Source organism: Schistocerca serialis, chromosome 11 (genome assembly GCF_023864345.2).
Source record: "Schistocerca serialis cubense isolate TAMUIC-IGC-003099 chromosome 11, iqSchSeri2.2, whole genome shotgun sequence".
Taxonomy (NCBI): Eukaryota; Metazoa; Arthropoda; class Insecta; order Orthoptera; family Acrididae; genus Schistocerca; species Schistocerca serialis.
In genome coordinates this window covers 105,706,997-105,729,863 of record NC_064648.1, presented here as the reverse complement: position 1 = coordinate 105,729,863, position 22,867 = coordinate 105,706,997, and the positions used below count along the sequence as shown (strand labels likewise).

Sequence of the window (22,867 nt, the reverse complement as noted above, 5' to 3'; positions counted from 1 at the left end):
ATGCGGCGCCTCGCCTTGGCTAAGTCGGCGGCTCCCTACGTCATACCGACAGAGCGCGGTGCACTCGAGAGGCTGCTTCAGTTCCCAGAGTTGCAACATGGCGAGCGAGGCAGGATCGTAGTGGAACCCATCCTCCCCCCCACCACCTCGAGTGTTTGTGATATGAAGTAAAAAATTTAAAGAAGGTTAGATTATTCAAACATGCGTGCATTTTGTACTGCGCATCTTTCTCGAGGGTTTGATGTATAAAATATATATGTTCGAGGATATGTAAGACAAGTTATTCGGTCTTAAGTATCCCAAACTGGAGTGCCACGCTTCTTCACAAAGCATTCATCTATCACACGTCACTGTATTTTGCTCTGTGGAATTCGATTGTGTATATTTTGCAGTGGAAGCCATCAACGTATATTCAGGACAGTGGAAAACAAAATGTCCTCTAGTGCCTTTCTTGCTTCTAGTCATTCGGTTCCACATCCTGCCCCCTCCTAAAGAAGAAGGAAAAAAACAGTAAAAACAAGAGACCATCAAAACAATACACATTTGTTCAATCCTTAGGTCCCAGCATTTTTGTTTCTAATCATGCTACAGATTTACATGCTGTGGTTTCATTCCTGTGAAAGAATCAATTACCTCATCAAAGTCCGCCAAACGGTCTCCTATATCTAAAATCAAGAGGTCGTCTTCTAATACTGTAAAAGCTGTTAAAACGCGTAGTATCCAAGACTGGTGTGGTTTTTCGATTTCATTATGTCTACTTTGCCAGTGTCTGCTAGATAATTTGAACTGGCCTTCCCAATATTGCTGCAATTGAAAACACACACTAAATAAGGAAGACTGTGTTGGCACAAATGATCATTTTTATTTACCTCATTTACGTAAGTAACATGGCAGAGCATAATTCACGAAGTATCAATATCAAATGCCTTGTAAGGTGTCAGGAAAATTCAACACTTTCCATGAAAACCCTGAAATGATAAGCAAATCCAGTACTATTTCACATAGCTCCGAATAAATTGTGACATTAAATGAACCAAAGTAATACGAGTAACGAGTGAGCAAATGAAATACCACAGACTAACACAAGAATGCCTAAATGCATGTCATACCTTCCCACCGTGGGACAGACGCAGTTCTGAGAGGAGAAACGAGAACAGAGGCCGAGAGCAGAACCGTGTTAAGCTGGAAGGCCCTACGATAAGGGACGGACACCCACGTCGCCAGCTAACCGTTAGGACCACACCACCCGCAAGTTTTTAGCGTGAGACTTTTTCGCGTCTGTGTTACGATAGGACCACCCCCCAGCCCATGTTGAAAGCTAGAGCCCTCCAGAAGAACAGTATGCATCTTACGATAACACAAAAAGGGCTACACCACACGCAAGTTTTAGCGTGAGAGTTTTTCGCGTCTCTGTTACGTTAGGACCACCCCCCCCAGCCCATGTTAAAAGATAGAGCCCTCCAGATGAACAGTATAGATCTTACGATAAAGCTAAAAGGACCACACCAGCTGCAAGTTTTAGCGTGAGACTTTTTTGCGTCTCTGTTACGTTGCAAACTTTAAAAACATTGCCCCACCACGAAAAGTATAACGTTTCTCATTGGATGGACAGAATTTTTGTAGGCGGAGCTTAAGCTTAACATTGAGACCCTGATTGGTCAGATGAAAATACAGCCAGACAGTTTTTTTTAAACCAACTTCGGTAAATTGTAGTAAGGAGAAGTTAGGACGAGAGTTGCTTCGGAGACGGCGAGGTGAGCAGAACTGTGCTGGCCGCCGCCCCCTGACAAACACCGACAAGGTAATGAACGCACGCGATGCCGCATTTTTGAGCGCATAAGGCTTCACTCAGAACTGCAGAAGTCTCATCTGTTACATCCCCTTTTTACGTAATACTTGTTTCGATCGTCAATTAAAGCTCATGGTGTTCACATTTGCCACTTGAAGTAAAAATCTGAAACGCGATAATTTTTCTGTTATATAGTTATTGAGAATCCACTGTAATTTACGACAAGTTCGATAAGTAATTAAAGATAATTGAGGGTCACTGTAGACCATTTTGATAGTTTTCTCTTTTGTGAAACTTAATTTAAACCTAGATTATAGATGTGATATGGCATAGGTCATCCTTCGATCCATTGTAGAACTTGGAAACCCATTCAGGGAATATTCGTTCACATTTTTGTTGAACGCAGTTGGTTTTTACCATCCTGTATTAAAACATTTCCTTTTATCAGTAGTGCAATTTATAAACAATGTTTTGTGAGTAGAATAAAATTTCCAATGGTAAACTTAACTGCTTTTTCGACGTTCTTTTACCAGCTAACTAAAAATAGGAAAGCCTTGAACCCCTTCGACTAGATTTAGTTAGTATTAAGATTCTTTTACAGGGAGTGCAGTGGAGCTGACGCTGAAATCATTAAGTATTTGGTTATATCATCGCTAGTCTCACTGAACTCTTCTGAGCTCTACATGTCATGTGTGGTCTGGCGTCTCCTTACCAGCAACAGGTCCCAGGTTCAAACTAGTCAATTCCCTAAAAAAACACCGAGCGCGGTGGCCCAGTGGTTAGCACACTGGACTCGCATTCGGGAGGACGACGGTTCAATCCCGCGTCCGGCCATCCTGATTTAGGTTTTCCGTGATTTCCCTAAATCGCTCGAGGCAAATGCCGGGATGGTTCCTCTTAAGGGGCACGGCCGACTTCCTTCCCTAATCCGATGAGACCGATGACCTCGCTGTTTGGTCTGTTTCCCCAAAACTAACCTACCAACATTAAAAAAACACGCTCAGAGCGTCGTTGCGTGAAAGTGGTAGGGAGACACGATATAGAATAAACAAACACCACGCAGAATGTTGAGAGCCTATTACGCCTACTAGAAGCAGAAAGTGTTATATTAAGAACAAGTATCACGTTTCGTTCATACGCTACACTTTCTCAAGCATGAGATCGAAAAGTAGTTGTACCAAAGCTTTTATATTAATTTCGAATCGTCATATTCTTCCATATAATTTGTGTGGTGTCCCCGTTTCTTCTGCTTTCTCGTTCTCACAAAGAATCTTTTCATCACGAATTCTGTAACTATTCCTGCCATTGTGAAAACTTATTCTCTGTTTAATTTCAGTACCGCTGCCAGCACCACAGGTTCAGTTATCCTGCGTTTATTCTCCGTTCAGGCGTCATTACGTGTTCATAGGACGCGTTTTCTGCTCTCTACCGTGAAGAGAACTTAATGAGACTGCTAACCGGAGAGAGTACAACTGGTAATATAGCGATCTGGCAAAAATTTTCTGGCAAAATTTACTTTTGTTGGATACGCACAGAAGATAATATGTAATCTGTCTTACCAGTTATTTACACTCTGACTGTCTCAATTTACGGATTTCACTAATAAAATAACAACGCTGATAATTCGCACTCCACTTTGGTAGTATTCATCCGTTCGGGTTATTCAGCTCAGCTCGTATAGCACGTTCCTCTGTTTTTGTTTCCAGACGAGAGGGAAGTCCCTGGTAGAGATATCACTTATACTATGTATACATGCGAAAACAACTTGTGATTCTTTCGAAAATCAACTTAGAATGTGTTCAAAAATGGTCACAAAGCCACTGATAAGGATAGCAAAATCATATGAATTATTGATAGACACATGCAATGGATGCTAATGCGACATGTGAAACAGGGTTTTATTCTTCAAGAATATGAACGTGCCACCCCGTGAAATTGCCGCTCTGGGCGGAAACTCTTGTCTGCCCTCCCCCCCCCCCCTCCTCCCCCCTAAATCCAGGCCTGTACTTTTCTCATCGCGCCGTCCTCAGGTGAGCGAAGTATATGTTGAGAATTTTCACGTTAGGTCGTTCATAGTCATGTGAATTAACGAGTTTTATGAGGCCTTGATTATTTTAGTCATGTGAATTAACGAGTTTTATGAGGCCTTGATTATTTTAAACGACGTCGTCATTGATAGGGTTTGTGGATGATGTTCTACATGTGTTCATGTTCTGGTTTTAGATCTGCTCTTCTCCGCCCTTACATTCGAATTTTGTTCATTGAATCAGAACCGGTAATCTCAACGTTATCTTACCTCTTGTTATCTATTGAAGATAACACGGAGCAAAAGAGTATTCATACTGTCAGTGGTGTCCGGTTGAAAATTCCAATATCAGGAAGCTGAAGAACATCGCAGACACCTGAACAAGAGCGACCTGTTTATCGTAGGTCCCTGGAGCAACCGAGAGTAGCTAGCGACTGCAAAGAGGCGCAGGTCATTTTTATTTCCAGTAAGGATTATAGGACACTTTGTTTTTGTAAACAGATCTAATGATGCTCATTATAGACCGAAACCGGGAATCTGTTAACAAAATGTTTGTGACCGTAGACGTAAATCAAAGGAAACTTACTGGTTATAGGAGAAATGCACATAATAAAACGCCTATATCGTTGACATCAACCAAGAATTATACAGGTGTTACACTCACATAAGCCTGCTGTGTAAAAATCAACATGGATTCTGCAAATATACATCTTGCGATAGCTTGCAGTGTTCTTCTGTAAGGCCCAAGACGGTGTATACACCGGTGGCCAGGTTGGTGGCGTTTTCCTTGACTTCAGGGAGGCATCCGACACAGCCCCAACACTGCCGTCAGTGAAACAGAAAAATCGGGGCCGTTATGGTGAGAGATCAAGCACTTCCTATCTCAGACTCTGCACGAGCGTCTTTGTAGCAGCTGCAGTGTGCTGCAGAGCATCGTCGTAAAGAGGGGCACGGCCCAACGGCAGGGTTCCCCTTCTCTTGTTCTGGACTGCCCCCTAAGGTCGATTTTGTCGAATCGCCTTATCCAACCAGTGACCAAGGACGTCGGCTGTCATTCGCTTCCTTCCCTGACCGCCTGCATCAAGAACATCCTGCTTCAAAGATCTCGCATGACTTCCACTCTTTGCTATCACACGTGACGGTTGCGTTACGTGGGCCGCATGAAATCAGGCTGAATCCCTCAGCATAAAGAAATCGAACTGCAGCACACACTTCTCACTTGGAGAGTGTCTCCATTGCTTACGCCACCAGTAGCTGCTCATTTTGTGCTCAGAGCTGGAAAGTGCGACGAGGTGCGACCAGAGACACTGCACAACACAGCAAAGTGGTCTGGAGTCCATTTGACAATAAAATCCGACAAATCTCTAGCATTTCTCCGGAAATATGCGCAACCACCGGTTGTGATCTTAAACAGCAGTGAACGAAAAAAAGGAAAAACAAAACGAAGTGCAGAAAAATCGTCCAAAGAAATCTTAAAGTGATTTTGTCCAAGCTTCAGTTAATACTGCTTACATTGATCAAAATTAACTTTCCTTCTAGATTTATGGCAGCATCAGGCCTAGGATGTATAGTTACTGTTACGTCCGTACATTGGGCGTGAAAGACACTCTCCCACATTTGGTTTTCAACACGTCTTGGAAAGCACAAATTGTTACACTTTTGCCAGTGTGATAAACTCTGCCTTACGATACATCAGGTACGGTTTCAGTGAGAGGGAAAATATCTGCGAAAGTATGTCGAACGAGGGAAACTGATATCGTGAATCGTGATTTCAAATCCATGAACAGAAGTACAGGCTTTACCGTCCCACTTATCTGGAGATATATTGTCGTTGAAAAGTGAAACCATCTGACTGGGATATGAGGATTCCTCCAAACGATATGCCGAACTTCACCACGCAGCTGATTCTCAAGGCTGTCGTTTGTTTAATTTCTCCTCTAGAGTTCAAGTGAATTGGGTTCAGGTGGAATGAAAGTAACAAGGCCATTTAAAGTGAGGAAACTATTACTGCATTTACATCTGACAAGACTAGCAATAGCACTGAATTCAGCTGATCAGCGAAACGGTGACCCAACATTGCATTAGAAAACTTGTCCACACAAATGGCCGACAATAACTGCAGCTCCGTCGTAGCTCTGACAATGTTCAGTGCTTAAAAAAAAATCTTTGTTCGGCTTTAGCAAGAGCTGTGACCTAGTGAAGGATTGCGAAGACGTACACGAAAAACTAAGACTAAATTCGGTTCATGTATCCCTTTTCGTAGTTTTTGCGCGAGGGTCTTTGAAACAGACGTAGTCAAGTTATTCTGTATTAGATTTGACACTCCTCTAAGCACAGCAAAAACCTTCTAAGTTTTGCTTAAGCTATTTATTCGTTGTATACACGGAGAAGAAATTCAGCAGCTTAGTTACTATTTTTGCAAAGAATAATGAAGAAAACAACAGCATTTATCGAAATCTATTGTATAATATCGAATGTTATTTTATCGTATGTTATATTCGCCCCCAGTAGCTGAGTGATTTCACGACAGAATGTCAGTCCTAAGGGCTCGGGTTCGATTCCCAGGCGGGGTTGGAGATTTTTCTCCGCTCGGGGACTGGGTGTTGTGTTGTCGTAATCATCATCATTTCATCTCCATCGACGCGCAGGTCGCCGAAGTGGCGTCAGCTCGAAAGACCTGCACCCGGCGAACCGTCTACCTGACGCGAGGCCCTCGTCACACGACATTTACATTTACATCGAATGTTACGTTATTTAGTCTGTATAGTGAGTAAGCAGTAAAGGAAACCAAAGCGAAATTAGGAGTAGGAATTAAAATCCATGGAGAAGAAATAAAAACTTTGAGGTTTGCCGATGACATTGTAATTCTGTCAGAGACAGCAAAGCACCAGGAGGATCAGTTGAACGGAATGGACAGTGTCTTGAAAGGAAGATATAAGATGAATACAACAAATGCAAAATGAAGATAATGGAATGTAGTCGAATTAAATCAGGTGATGCTGAGGGAATTAGATTAGGAAATGACGCACTTGTACATGAGTTTTTCTATTATGGAGGCAAAATGACTGATTATGGTCGAAGTAGAGAGGATATAAAATCTAGACTTTCAATGGCAAGGAAAGCGTTTCTGAAGAAGAGAAATTTGTTAACATCGAGTATAGAATTAAGTGTCGCGAAGTTCTTTCTGAAAGTATTTGTATGGAGTGTAGCCATGTATGGAAGTGAAACATGGACGATAAATAGTTTTGACAAGTAGAGAATAGAAGCTTCCTAAATATGGTGCTACATAAGAATGCTGAAGATTAGATGGATAGATCACGTAACTAATGAGGAGATACTGAATAGAGAGAAGAGGAATTTGTTTCATAAATTGACTAGCAGGCATGATCGGTTGGTACGGCTTGTTCTGACCCATGAAGGGATCATGATTTTAGTATTTGAGGGCAGCGTGGAGGGTAAAAAACGTAGAGGGAGACCAAGACATGAATACACTAAGAAGATTCAGAAGGCTGTGGGTTGCAGTAGTTCCTCGGAGATGAAGACGCTTGCACAAGATAGAGTAGTATGGAGAGCTGCATCAACCCTGTCGCTGGACTGAAGACCACAGCAAGAGCAACAATACTGAATTTGTTAAACTATCTAAGGAGCGATATTAAATGTTAATGTTAGTTTTGGCTTCACCTTTGTTCAGAGCTTTTAGGGTGATGGCGTGGTGGTAAGTTCCTATGGGACCAAACTGCTGAGGTCATAGGTCCCTAATTTTACACACTACTTAACGTAACTTAAACTAATTTACGCTAAGGACAACACACACACCCATGGCCGAGGGAGGACTCGAAGCTCCGACGGGGGGAGCAGTGCGAACCGTGCGTGACAGGCGCCTCATAGCGCGCGGCCACCCCACACGGCTCAGAGGTTATACTAATAAGAGAAACTCCCCATCGCACCCCACTCAGATTTGTTAGTAAGCTGGCCCAGCGGTCAGCCTGTCAAAATCAATACAGAAGCATGAAATCAGGAAGAAGGTGCACTGAACTGCGAAAAAAACGCAAGATGAATGCTCCGGCCATTAGAATTGGAAAAGCGAACGAAATACAGCAGCTGCGGTGTCGTGGTTAAGGCTACATACGAGGCGTGTTCAACGCTCTTTCATGCTATTTATTTTAATTTTTTTCCAGAACACTATGAACTGCCCGTCTGGTCATTGAAATGTTTGGTCTCTTTCTGTATTGGCAATTGTCAGAATATGCATTGGCTATAGAGTATGAGTCACGTGGTAAGACTGCATTACCGTCGCCAGTAAATGTGATCAAGGGTGAGAGCAGGCGAGGTATCATACAGGCGCCTCACAGAAATGAAAACAATAAATAAACAGATGTGAACTATGTCACAACAGAGGAACTCAAGACTCAAAACGTCCAAAACAGAACGCAACTTCAATAACAATAAGAACACCTATTTTGACTGAGCACTGAGAAACTGTGTGATTGTGAAGCTGTGGGTTTATTTGTTGCAGCTTATAAGACAAACTATTATTTTTTCATCATTGGCTTAGGAGTGATCAATGCACATTCACACCATCACTTAAACCGGGCAAGGATGCATATCTCACTCACTTACCAGGCTACAAATTAGCTTCGCCGATAACTGATTCCTATCATACGACGTGCGTACTGTCACAAACGCCGTATGTGACACACCAGTCGTTTTCTCCGGCGGAGCATTCGGTTGACTTGTCACCTTGTCATCACACGTTTGCGGTTCCGTTTCGAAAGTCACCTCCTTTCGGTTGCTAATAGAATAATTATGCAAAATCAACTTTAGTTATAGGTCCCTATCTTACACATCGCTGTTACAAACGGGCGTTGCAAACACAGACACACACTTGAATACAGCGAACAGCGGCAAAAACCTTGACACGAGCAAACGAACATAGCTCGCCCGCTTGGGAATGTAACACCGTCATAAATTCACTACGACGCCTTGGCTTTCCCAGATTGCGCTTCCGTTCACTGTTTCTATTTTTCTTCTTGTCTCTTCACAGTTCAGTACACTTTCTTTCTGTTTTAGTGCCTGATCTGTCTTCAGCTCTTGACCTGCTGTCCACTGGGACCTGTTACCAGTAAGTCTGAGGGCCGCGCGGGATTACCCGAGCGGTCTGAGGCGCTGCTATAATGGACTGTGCGGCTGATCCTGGCGGAGGTTCGAGTCCTCCATCGGGCATGGGTGTGTGTGTTTGCCCTTAGGATAATTTAGGTTAAGTAGTGTGTTAGCTTACGGACTGATGACCTTAGAAGTTAAGTCCCATTAGATTTCACACACATTTGAACATTAAAGTCTGAGGGGGGGGGGGGGCTTTCCCTTGTACATAATTGTACATAAACAGTGCTTGCCTTGTCTCCTTTGCATGTACGACGCCACATCTGACGGCCTTGGACCTACAGCTATGTTCATCGCAAAACTAAGCAAGTCATTCCAACTCGCCAAGGTTGATATATAGATACTGTGGTAAGATCTTATGGGGCCAAACTGCTTACGTCATCGGCCCCTAACTTACGCTATGGGCAACAGACACACCCATGCCCGAGGGAGGACTCGAACCTCCGACCTAGGGAGCCACGAGCACTGTGGATATTCTTATGACTGTAATTTTTTTGCACAAGCCAGCATTGACTATGCAAAACAAGCCTGGTCTGTTTTATTTTCGGCACTGATACATGACTTCTTATCAGCTGTAGCCTTAGGGAGCTTGATATAGCTGGATCCACCAATTACCGGATCATGAACATGTGTATTGCTGTCCAAATGTATGGTAGTAATCGGGTGAGTGATTTAGCTGAGCCACCAACTTTCATCTCGGAAGATTGGGCCATTATAGCTCTCAGGATGGATTCATGAAACCACTCGGTGGCTAATGCAGTCTGCGTTATCACGCCATTATCCCCCCCAAAGGTAATGAAGAATTGTCTCTTCAACACCAAGGGCAACTTTGGGAGGGGAATGACAGCTCGATGCACAGCACCATACCGCATTTAGTGGCAGTATACCATCGATCATTAACGACTGTTGAGCTCCATTTCCCTCACAGGGTCGCGGAACCGTCCTGCCAGATTCTCGAGTCTAGTGAATGAGATTCACTTCTCAAAGGTGTCTGCAATCCGATATGGTGTCACTGACCTGATGTCCTTCACTAAAAGGACTGGAGACAGAGTTGCCACTAGGTGCAGGATCATCGCTGTTACTAATAGTATAACTACAGTTAGATGCAAACCTGCTTGTGATGTGGTGTTGAGGGGAATGTGCTGTACCTTGCGAGACCACCGAGGACGAGAAGGCAGGGGGTGGGGGAGAAGACGCCGCAGTATGAGGCCAGTGCCAGGAGCCTGGCTGTGGCTGCTGCTGCTGCAGCCCTGACACGCCCGCCAGGGAGAGGGTGGAACGGGGACGCCGGGGCAGAGCTAGTGTGCGGGCAGCAGCGAGCGTGGGACCGCCAGCCGCCGTGGCTTCCTGCCTGGTGACTAGAGGCACCCGTGCCAGTGAAGCCTGCGTCATTGCACCCCCCCATCCCCCCCCCCTCTTTTTGGCGAAGCAAGATTCGCTTCCCAGATACCCCCGCCACGATGTAATGTGGAAATTCGCCAGGTGTGGCCGCTGTAGAAGAGAGAAGGATTGCGAAAATTAAGTTCACCATTCAGTCAGCACCAGCTGCTTTATAAGCAAAGTGAGTATGTGTTACCTATTTCGCTCTGGCTCCTTGGAATCCCTCAGGTCTTCCTCCACCTCCTCCCCCGCTGTGGCATTTCGTTGTCGACTGAATTGGGAAACAGCCATCTTTCCATCTCACTGATACCTAAAACCACATAATAATTATTTTTCTTAAATGTACTTACACAAGATTTGCGATGGCTGCTGCTTGTCCTTGACACATACCTGTTCCTCTTCTTGTACCACAAAATAATCTACAACAACAAGAACGAATATGCACCATATTACATATACGTTCAAATGTTTCACAAACAGCAACACATTACAGCATCTCAGCATTCATTTCATCCACAATTTGGCAGACATATGCTGAAAAAATAAGACGAAGTTCATTTAATGTCGCCACTATAAAGCTCTTAGTGGAAAAAGAAGTTGCGATTGCCGATTTGAATATTAAATTACCAGCTAATTCTCTCTGCGTCGGGCGTTTGCCGCCACTGGCTTTGCTGCTGTTATTATCGCCATGCTTCATATTTCCAAATAAAAACTGGTAGCATGCGCACGATCTGAGACACTGGCACTAACTTGGTGGGAACCAATTGCATTGCAGAATTCAGCGATAGCATGGTTGGCAGCTTTCAGCAGGTTCGTTCATGCATGCACAAAACGCCAGTGACTACTTGAGACAGAGAGAGAGAGAGAGAGAGAGAGCATGTGTTTCGACAGGAATTTCTCAGGTATCAAAATGAAAAGGTTACCATCAGCTGAGACTTTGCTGAGGCAATAGCGCGACTTCGGGCCTGTACACCACATGGGCCGGTACTGTGTGTACATTAGGAAGTGTGTGAGGCGTTTGGCGGTGAGCCAGCCGACAATGTCCTGAGCCCGAGTGGCTGTCGTGTGGCTTCTCTGCCGACCTGCACGCACAGGAATACACAAAGTGGCTGCTGTGTCTACCCTGCGGTCAATGTGAAGACGGGATCGGGAGGTTTTTAACAGTGTAATTATATGCAGTGAATCATATACTGCAGGATCCGAAAAAAGATATCGGTTCGATTAGTTCTTTTCGATGTATTTTACCTCCATTTCCCAAAACAGCAGAGATTGATGATCTTTCCCCGCCAAATAAAAGAACATTCAACCACTGCGAATTGAACTTTACAAATAAGCAGTATATCCCCTGCTATATAATTGACATTGACTTCAATTTCATGAGATCCTTCCTCTCCAGCATAGACAGAGTCCCTCTCCCACTCATTTCTGAATCGTGTAATGGATCATATTACTCCTTTTTTTGTTCTTTTCTTTTTATGCATGTGGGCTATAACTTAACCAATGGTAAAATAATAAGTTATTTTTGTACCCCCGATAATGTTGGTTTGGTTTGTCGGTTGGCTTGGGGGATTAAAGGGACCAGACTGCTACGGTCATCGGTCCCAAAAATGTTGGGATACAAAACAAAACAAGAAGATATACACTCTTGAATTGATTAATTTCTGTCTCTGCACCTGTTTCTATAAGTGGTAGTGGGGGGACGTATGACGAGTTCCACCATGTTAGTATTGATCAGAAATTTTTATTCTAACTCTGCTTTGAGGAAGTTTTATAAAAGTTATTATGGAGGCTTGGTTTTCATATGACGACTTACATTAATAAATCCACCTATTCATCATTTCGCCTGCGCTGAGAATCCCGCATCAAGAAGATCGAAGCAGACAAGAGCAATTTTTGTGAGCAGAGAAGGGACGATCCGGAAACAGCATTGTCATAACCAGCTCTATGCACAATGGCGAGGACGAGAAGTACGAAAATGTAAATGATGAATGTTGATCTTAAGAGCATTGAATATTGAATGTCTGTTAATATTAGTGCCAGTTAAAGTTAACTTAAGATATATGTACCTTCCAATTTGTTTCAACTATACTTTCCAACTTCTTTTAATTATTCAAGCAGCAATTATTAATCAGTTCCCTTTATACATTATAGTTTTTGCCCGCCACCCTATTCTGCCACTATTCAATGGCGACCGTGACAGGATGGAGCCGAGCGGAATATGAACAGATGTTTTAATTGTTGAGATAAAATTTTTTTAGGTAAATGATCCATTTTATTGTTACAAGAAACCGAAGAGACCTTTGTCGAATTTGTTACATGTCCGTGACTTTGGGAATAATAAAGAGCGAAATAAAATTAAATTTTGCCAACATACGAGACGCGCCGGGAATGCTGACTGAAGCATACGCCGTATGCTTATATGGCCGCATTTGGCGCACCTTCTCTCTCGCAGTAGATAATCTCTTTTTCTTCTGGCTAATATCCTTTATGGAAGGCGCATTTCTATAGAAAAGAAGATAATTTGTGTAAACTTAACATTGAAGTGCTAAATATGTCATTCAAATTCTATAAGACTGTATCAGAGAATAATCAGGTTGATTAATGAATGAGCACATAAATCTAATTAACTGAAAAGTACCGATAGAAAGAAAATTCATTTTTGAAAAATTGTTTTCATAATTTCGTTAATCACTGTTCACAATGGAGTCAAAGGAAATGGCCATTGTTGAAAACTCATTACAAAATGCAACATGCCAAGATGTTGGATATCCGAGCTTGGCAAGAGTTGAAGGTAGCACACCAACTCGTGAACTGACCGATAGCTACCAAAACAATGGGGCTAGCGTCCTACTATAAAAAAATGATTACAGTGGTAATATAACTATTTATGATGACATTTTTATGATGCTCATGAGACAATTTCTCAGTTCCCACCATGAAACATTTCGTGAAATAGTGATACTGAAGCGCGCGATGGCGAAAATTCCTTTGATTATTTGCTCACAACGACGAGAACGCAAGAACAGGAAACAGGTCATGAAGGCAACGTAAATACTAGCGAGACAAACAATTTGACGCAACTCATGCAACTAATAACACAACAGCTTACACAGCAGTTCACAAGACATCAGGAAAATAGTGGACAACAGCTTAGACAGCAAAATCGGGTATTTAACGATTTCAAGAGTAGTATTAGTCAACAGTTCAGTGAGGTGAGCCAAACTCTACGCACTTCCGGCAGTTGTGGCCGAGCGGTTCTAGGAGCTTCAGTTCGGAACCGCGCTGCTGCTACGGTCGCAGGTTCGAATCCTGCCTCGGGAATAGACGTGTGTGTGGGCCTTAGGTTAGTAAGGTTTAATTAGTTCTACGTTTAGGGGACTGATGAACTCAGATGTTAAGTCCAATAGTGCTTAGAATCATCTGCACCATTTTTATACGCAATGAATATTACCTGACAAACTATCCGGGAAGTTGACAGAGTTCGGTAAACAAGTGAAACGAGAAATAATTACCGACATCTCTCGCAATATAAATACGTTCACGGAAGGAGTAGCACCCGTAGATTATAAACAGGAACAGCTTGCAGGTGAGTTACAAAACGTTAATGAAACACTTCTCAGATTCAGGAGACGCAATGAAAGTGAATGCGTCGTTAAAAAATGTGGCGAATGCAGTCAGCGAGCTGCAAGACGTACACAAGTTGCCGAAAGTGTAGCGTCAGAATGCATAGCTAAAATAGTTTCAGGTTTAAAGGAAGCAGAGGAAAGGTTACCAGGCAGTGTGGCTAAAATTACTGACATTCCAAAACAGTGTACGGCAGAAGACTAACCCATGCTTTCAGAGAAGTTAGATGCCTTCACTGGTTACCCACAATACGGGTTAGCCTTTCAAAGGAAAACAGCGGAGGTTGCATAGTGCAAACAACACTTGCCGGCAGTTGCACCTGTCGAGCAAACGCAGTTGCCAAGGATACGCCACAAGCGAACATAAACACGCCTGTTACTGACAGCGCGGCGTGTTTGTCAACATTACTTGCAGATGAGGGACTACTTAGCCATCGACAATTTCCGATATTTACCTCTGAAGAGAAAAGAACACATTTCGTGGTACTTATCAGAGAATTTCGAAATGTTTTGACACGTACCTGGACCGAAGCCTAGAAAATCAGATTCGTTGTTGGATGCACACAGGGTGACGTTCTGCAGTGGGCTACGGGCATGGCGGAACGTTGCCACTACTATGAACAGTTTTAGAGACCCTTTCTGGATAAACATTGGTCTGAGACCGTACAAGAGAGGCTCGGACGTGAAGTATTCAACCCAACTCCATTCAGTAGCAAACATGGATGCTTAAGGGGCTATTTTTAAAAATATTGAATAATACCACATCCTGGAGAAGCCCGGTATCTCTAGTATAAGTGCTGAAAGTTTTAAAGCGCCGTCTTCCTGCTCACATTAGAGAAAAACTTATTACCATTCAGGAACACGATACCGAATACTTCCTCTCTGTACTGGACTCAGTAGCTTTAATATACGAAGGGAGACCAGTACAACCCAAGCCTGTTAATGGTTGTTGTGTTATGTCCTTAGGTTAGTTAGGTTTAAGTAGTTCTAAGTTCTAGGGGACTGATGACCATAGATGTTAAGTCCCATAGTGCTCAGAGCCATTAGAACCATTTTCAACCAAGCCTGTTAATTCGCCGATACCGCCACAGAGATTTACGGTCCAACAGGTAAACAACGGATTCCTGGTATAACACGGATGGTAACCTTACCCCACTCAGACATTAGGCAATGGTAACGGTAATCACAACGGCAATGGAGATAGCCCTAAATTCAGAGGATGATATAAAGGAAATGGGCAAAATTAAGCAAAAACAACTACAACAGGCGCGAAGCGTATGGCCAGCCTGTACAACATGTACAGACACAACCTATCGGTAATAATCAGCCGATCGCATGGTAATGCAAAACAGTACCAGATAACCGAATAACCCACAGACTGCAGAATGCGGCCAGCAAAGTAACACACATATGTCGAGTAACGCGCAGAGGGAAAGAGAATTTCAGTACAGAGTGTCACGGGATACTAATTGGCGTAATCAGACACCAACAGTCCACGAAGTGGAAGATACGCCAGAGATCGATGCCACCACGATGCCGGAAAACTTGAACCGGTCTCGGTAGGCCCCCGCTGGAGGAGATTGGACGCAGGAACTTCATCGACACTTGTTTTATCAGATTCGATCATGGTAGTGTTGAGGGAGATGCTCTGCATCAAGTTAATGAGGGTACACAGAAAAACTTAGCAGAAGACAAGGTACAAGCTACTATTAGCGACAAAATATTTGACCTCGATTTACCCATTGTGCTTGACACAGGTGCTACGACTAGTTTGATGTCACGGGAAATCTTTCAGCCCATGTCGCGCGCCATTTGATGTGCGTAAAGTAGTAGGTCTATGTCGTACACATCCTGTAAAGTGTATCGAGCATCCTTGAAACGTGCAAAGAGCAATATCTGCATCTGTAGTTATTCTTATGCACTATATGGTTATATTGCTGCAGACTTATTCCAATTCTGTTCCTCACTGTTTTTTTACTATGCTTTACTGTTTCACTATTTGTCCCTGGAGAAGGGATTTGTGTCTCCCTGTCGTACGAGGACGATGAACTACGAGACATACCACCTGTTTCTCGGCACAGTCGACCGTGTACGATACGACGCATTCCGCTGACTCATCTTGCAGAAATACAAATATTTCTCCTGCCTCTTGGTTCTCTCTCTGAAAAATTCCTTGGCTTCCTCTCTGGAAAAATGTCATCTCCGGTAATTGTGCTTGCAGGTACAGTGAAAAGTTGGTTTTGGGTTGTTTTGAAAATCAGTCTTATGCAATCACAATTAGTTTTGTAGAGCTCCGTGGGAAATGCTTGGTTTGGCTTTGAGATATTCATTTTACTCTAAAACAAATTTACAGGAATAAAAATTTGACACACAGAAGATGACACATAGGTGTCAAAACATGCCTGGGTAAATACAAAAAACTAATTGTGCTTGCATAAGGCTGATTTTCAAAACAACCCAGTTTTAAATCGCAAACACGGTGGAACATCAAGAGCAGCTTCAGACGTTAGTGAAATGAGTGATATTTGCTTTGTTTATCGTTGCCATCGCTCTACCTCGTATCAACATCACTTTCACTGTAACACTGTTGTGAGTTAGTAATCGACTAAGCGGCGCAACTGCGCTCTGCAGCCGCGCGCTGGGCTCGCCACTGGGTACCTCCAGCGCTGCCCTCTGTTCCCATCAGCAGCCGATGTTGTGGGGGCGTGGTTGGCCATACGTGGGCTGCCGAATGCCGTAGACCTCACTGACCTTTTGCGACTTGCTACTCAGTGGGTTCCTTGTCAGCCACTTCGGATCACGGCGTTATGGGCTCCTTCGCCGCTCTCTTTACACCGACGTCGCTAGGTGTCCAGAGCACGTTGCACCTGCAGCCTCGTTCCTGGAAGCACACGCTCTGCAGAGTCAACCACACGTGACCACACTCGGTTCTCAACTGTTCAGCTTCCTAATCCATCAAATGAAAATGATTAATAACTGCACGTAGCTTCAGTGTGTTGATTTTCTAAAGCAACTGCTACAATAGCCACATGAGACACTAGTCGTGAATCAGGTGTCTGACGCACCTAGTTCAAATTTCGTCAGTAACCCTAAAGTATCAAGTGTACCCTTTGACAAAATTTTTCAATATTTCATAAAAATGGTCCAAACCTATTACACGAACCTACTAGTCTTTCGACGAATGACAGTCAATGGCGTAGATTGTGCCAGGTGGAGTGAATGTAGCAACTGTGCGTATCCCGGCCTTTTCTTCGCGATTGGAGGGTACTACAACGCTGCTGGTAACAGAATGTCAGTCCTACAAGCTGCCCACTGAATTAGAAAAGCTGTCTCTTCCTGGAACAATACTCATGATGGCCGAATGTTGTAAATACCTTGGACCAGCTTCAGTGTAATTTTAGCCTAACTTGCTTTAAGTGAAAAATAAGCTCGTGGCGCAGCAGTAGTATGCACCCAACTCGATCACATGCGTTGCACTGCTGGCAGCGTATACTTTGGTAAACATCCTGCCGTCCTTTGCCGCCGCAGGATCAGGAAGAAAAGCTATTAACAAAATATTACTAGTTGTCTTCACTTTTATGAGCGCCTGCAGCTCCGTTGTATTCTTTAATAATGAGGGCACACTGTCGGGTAAGATGTTATGGAGGTACTATGGTAGCTCTCCATGAGGACCTCTGGGTGGGGGATACTCGGTAGGACGTTGTCAACAGAAAAAAAATAAACGAAACTGGCGTTCTAGAGGTCAGAGAGGGGAGTATCTTAGCCGGTTAGATAGGTCAGAGAATTTAAAAAGAAAATGAATAGGTTCAATTTAAATACAGTGGGAGTAGTGAAGTGTGGTAGGACCAAGGACAGGACTTGCGGTGAAGTCGGTACAGGTTTACCTATACAGAACGGTTCAAAGGGCTCTGAGCACTATGGGACTTGGCATCTGAGGTCATCAGTCCCCTAGAACTTAGAACTACTTAAACATAAGTAACCTAAGGACATCGCACACATCAATGCCCGAGGCAGGATTTGAACCTGCGATCGTAGCGGTCGCGCGGTTCCACACTGAAGAGCCTAGAACCGCTTGGCCACACCTGCCGGCCTACCAATACAAACACAAACGGGATAATGTCGATGTAGCTCTAATAATGATTTAGAAAACAGAAATGTGGTTAACGAACTGTAAACAGCGCAGAGAATGCATTGTCATGGCGAAGATACACAGGAAGCTAAAACCAACCACAGCAGTACCAGATTTATATGTCAACTGCCTTCGTAAATGATACATAAAATGAAACGATTATTCACAAGTGAAGGGAGAACAAAATTTAATTTTGGTAGAGGACTGGTATTCGAGTGTAGCAAAAGGAAGAGAATAAAATATAAACTATGTGATCAAAAGTATCCAGAAATCCGGAAATACATATGTTTTTCGTATTAGGTGCATTGTACTGCTATCTACTGCAAGGTCCTCCATACCAGCGACCGCAGTAGTCATTAGACATCGTGAGATAGCAGAATGGGGCGTTCCAGAGAACTCATGGACTTAGAGCGTGGTCAGGTCACTGGCTGGAACTTGTGTCATGCGTCTGTTACGCGAGATTTCCCCACACCTGAACATCCCTAGGTCCACTGTTACAGATTTAATAGTGAAGTGGAAACGTGAAGGGACACGTATAGCACGTAAGAATACAGGCCGACCTCGTATGTTGACTGATAGAGACCACCGACAGTTGAAGAGGGCCGGCCGGGGTGGCCGACCGGTTCTAGGTGCTACAGTCTGGAATCAGGCGACCACTACGGTCGCAGGTTCGAATCCTGCCTCGGACATGGATGTGTATGATGTCCTTAGGTTAGTTAGGTTTAAGTAGTTGTACGTTCTAGGGGACTGATGACCTTAGAAGTTAGGTCCCATAGTGCTCGGAGCCATTTGAATTTTAGCCAGCTGAGGGGGGTCGTAATGTGTAATAGGCAGACATCTATCCAGACCGTCACACAAGAATTCCAAACTGCATCACGATCCACTGCAGGTACTATGTTGGTATGTGAGAGGTGACTAAAACTTGGATTTCGTGATCGAGCGGCTGCTCATAAGCCACACATCACGCCGGTAAATACCAAATGACGCCTCGCTTCCTGTAAGGAGCGTAAACACTCGACGATTGAACAATGGAAAAACGCTGTGTGGAGTGCGGAATCACGGTACACAGTGTGGCGATCCGATGGCAGGGTGTGGGTATGTCGAATGCGAAATGAATGTCTTTTGCCAGCGTGTATAGTGCCAACAGTAAAATACAGAGTGCCAACAGTAAACTTATATTAGTTGTAAATAAGCTGGAAAACAGTAACACTAGAGAGAGCGGTGGTCGAGTATACTCCCAAATCTGCCCGCAGCTCGTGGTCGTGAGGTAGCGTTCTCGCTTTCCACGCCCGGGTTCCCAGGTTCGATTCCCGGCGGGGTCAGGGATTTTCTCTGCCTCGTGATGGCTGGGTGTTGTGTGATGTCCTTAGGTTAGTTAGGTTTAAGTAGTTCTAAGTTCTAGGGGACTGATGGCCATAGATGTTAAGTCCCATAGTGCTCACAGCCATTTGAACTCCCATATCTCGTTAAGTTGGCTTCTCCGACCCCATGTTCCGTACCTCAAATTGTTCAGTGGAGCATTCTCTACGTCCAGTTGAATTTTCGCTCTCCCTCACGGAAACACCCTGTACGTACTGTTAACAGTATCTGTCCTTTGACACCTCCTTCAGGTGCAGCTGAAATCACCTTTCCACCTGACGATGTTGTTCCGTTAAGAGCAGCGTGATGAATTCTGTCCGCAGGGAAGGCTTGAGTCTGGTCCCCTGACCGGCGACGTCTTATTTCCTCAGCAAACGGAGTGCCGGCACTGTCCTAAGTGACTTCCTGAAGTCAATGAACTAGGAGGAATCAAGCTGGCCGCCGGTGTCTACAGTGCTGTGACACTCAAGGAGAGTACGTGATACGCGAGCCTGTAACGTGTTCCATAAATCAGCAGCAGCTTGACGTCAGCAATGATGGCTTCTGATTTCCTTCTTGGGAAATGTCATGACTTTTCCATTTGCTTCGTTGCTCCACTTGTTCTTGTTTTAAAGCTGTTCTTTTGGTTTTTGCCATTCGAATTTTCATTAGAACGGCAATAAGAAATGAACTCTCTTTACTTCGTGTTATCTCGTCGCAACACGGCACGCTCTGGTGAAGGCGATGCCCGCACTATCGTTGGCGACCCCTACGCTGTTGACCCGCAACGAGTCCAGGGAGCGCCTCAGTGTTTTCCTGGTGGACAGTCACTCATCAGTGCAGCTGGCCAGTGGTTTCAAGCAAGCTGCGAAACCACAACTAAATTATTCGACTGTCATTCCACGACGAAATGAGTTCCACAAAACCTTCAAAAATAATTGTATCTCAATGTCCGATGATGTGTTCATTGCACGTATGATTTCATGTTTTCACATTTCATCTCTCTCATTCCACTAAGTCCGTTCATTTCAAATAATTGGTTTTACTCAAATATGATATATTTATTTTTTCTCATATTAGTTGGAAATATATATAGGTTCTGGGAAGATCAGCTATTAACATTACCACATCTACAGCTGTTACTACAAAATTACAAAAAGTCTTAATTGCATCGTATATACTGAAGGAGCCAAAGATACTGGTACACCTGCCTATTTTCGTGGAGGGCCACCACGAGCTCGCAGAAGTGCCGCAACTCGACGTGGCGTGGAGTCCACTATTGTCTGAAGTAGTGCTACAGGGAATTGACACCACGAATCCTGCAAGGCTGTCCATAAATTCGTAAGAGTACAATGGGGTGGAATTTTTTTTCTGAACAGCACGTTGCAAGGCATCCCACATATGCACAGTACTGTTCATGTCTGGGGAGTGTTGTGGCCAGCGGAAGTGTTTAAACTCAGAAGAGTGTTCCTGCAGCCACTCTGTAGGAATTCTGGACGTGTGGTGGTGTAGCATTGTCCTGCTAGAATTACGCAAGTGTGTCGGAGTGCACAGTGGACATGAATGGATGCAGCTGATCATACAAGATGCTTACATATGTGTCACCTGTCAGAGTCGTATCTATACGTATCAGGAGTCCCATATCACTCCAACTGCACACAACCCACACCATTATAGAGTCGGCCGAGTGGTTATAGGCGCTACAGTCTGGAACGGCGTGACAGCTACGGTCGCAGGTTCGAATCCTGCCTCGGGCATGGATGTGTGTGATGTCCTTAGGATAGTCAGGTTTAAGTAGTTCTAAGTTCTAGGGGACTGATGATCTCAGCAGTTAAGCCCCATAGTGCTCAGAGCCATTTGAATCATTATAGAGTCTCCACCAGCTTGAACAGACCTCTGCTGACATCCAGGGCTCATGGATTCATGAGGCGGCGTCAAGCCAGATACAATTAGAAACGAGACTTCTCCGACCAGTCAACATGTTTCCAGTTATCAACAGTCAATATCAGTGTTGACGGGTCCAGGCGAAATATCCTCAGACTACTGGAAGAATGTGAGAGTTCCTATTCCACATAATGCAGGTGCTGACAAGTGAAAATTCTACAGATCCACAAATTTAGTGAGGTACAGTCACCATATCTTCACACGAATTATTTATGGAAGAATGGAAAAAGTGACAGAAACCCATGTCAGGGGAGATAAGCATCTGTACGAAGGAAATACAGGTATACACCAGTCTGTAGTTACCTTGCGACTTTCTTTAGAATAGAAATGCAAACATATCGTTATAGCGTTTGTAGATGTAGGGAAATTTTTTTACAATGTTGTTTGAAATACCTCTTAGAGTTCTCAAAGACACTGAGATGAAATATACACAATGTGATCCAATGTATCCGGACGCCCCCAAAAACGTGCGTTTTTCATATTAGGTGCATTGTGCTGTCACCTACTGCTAGGTACTCAATACCTTCGACCACAATAGTCATTAGAAATCATGAAAGAGCAGAATGGGGGGCTCTGCGGAACTCAGGGACTATGAACATTGTCAGGAGACTGGGTGTCACTTGTGTCCCACGTCTGTACGCGAGATTTCTACACTCCTAAACATCCCTAGGTCCAGTTTTTCCGATGTGATACTGAAGCGGAAACGTGAAGGGACACGTACAGCTCAAAAGCGTACAGGCCGACCTCGTCTGTTGACTGACAGAGACTGACGACAGTTGAAGACAGTCGTAATGTGTAACAGGCAGACATCTATACAGACCATCACACAGGGATTGCAAACTGCATCAGGATCCACTACAAGGACTATGATAGTTAGGCGGGAGGTCAGAAAACTAGGATTTCACGGTCGAGCGGCTGCTCATAACACACACATCACGCTGGTAAATGCCAAACGACGCCTCGATTGGTGTAAGGAGCATAAACATTGAATAGTGGCGAAACGTTGTGTGGAGTAGCGAATCACGGTGCACAATGTGGCGATCCGATGGCAGGGTGTGGGAATGGCGGATCCCCAGTGAATGTCATGTGCCAGCGTGTGTAGTGCGGTGGTGTTGTGGTGTGGTGGTAATTTTCATGGAGGGGGCTTGCACCCCTTGTTGTTTTGCGTGGCACTATCACAGCACAGGACTACACTGATGTTTTAAGTACCGTCTTGCTTCCCACTGTTGAAGACCAATTCGGGGATGGTGATTGCATCGTTCAAGAAGATCGAGTATCCGTTCATAATGGACGCCCTGTGGCGGAGTGCTTACACGGCAGTAACCGGAATAATCTGGCTTGCACAGAGTCCTGTCCTGAATCCTATAGAACACCGTCGAGATGTTTTGGAACGCTGACTTCGTACCAGGCCTCAGTGACCGACGTCGAACCCTCTCCGCGGTGCAGCACTCTGTGAAGGATGAGGTGTGGTTCCCCAA

The 22,867-nt window shown here is 44.2% G+C and overlaps 1 protein-coding gene across 1 annotated transcript in view; it reads left to right on the top strand.

Annotated features, from left to right (window-relative positions):
- Window positions 1–22,867, top strand: part of LOC126426495 (protein roadkill-like) — a 49,285-nt gene continuing 26,418 nt past the window's right edge. The window contains exon 1 of the mRNA XM_050088404.1: window positions 1–100. Within this exon, the coding sequence (XP_049944361.1) occupies window positions 1–100 (100 nt within the window). The remainder of the gene's footprint in view (window positions 101–22,867) is intronic.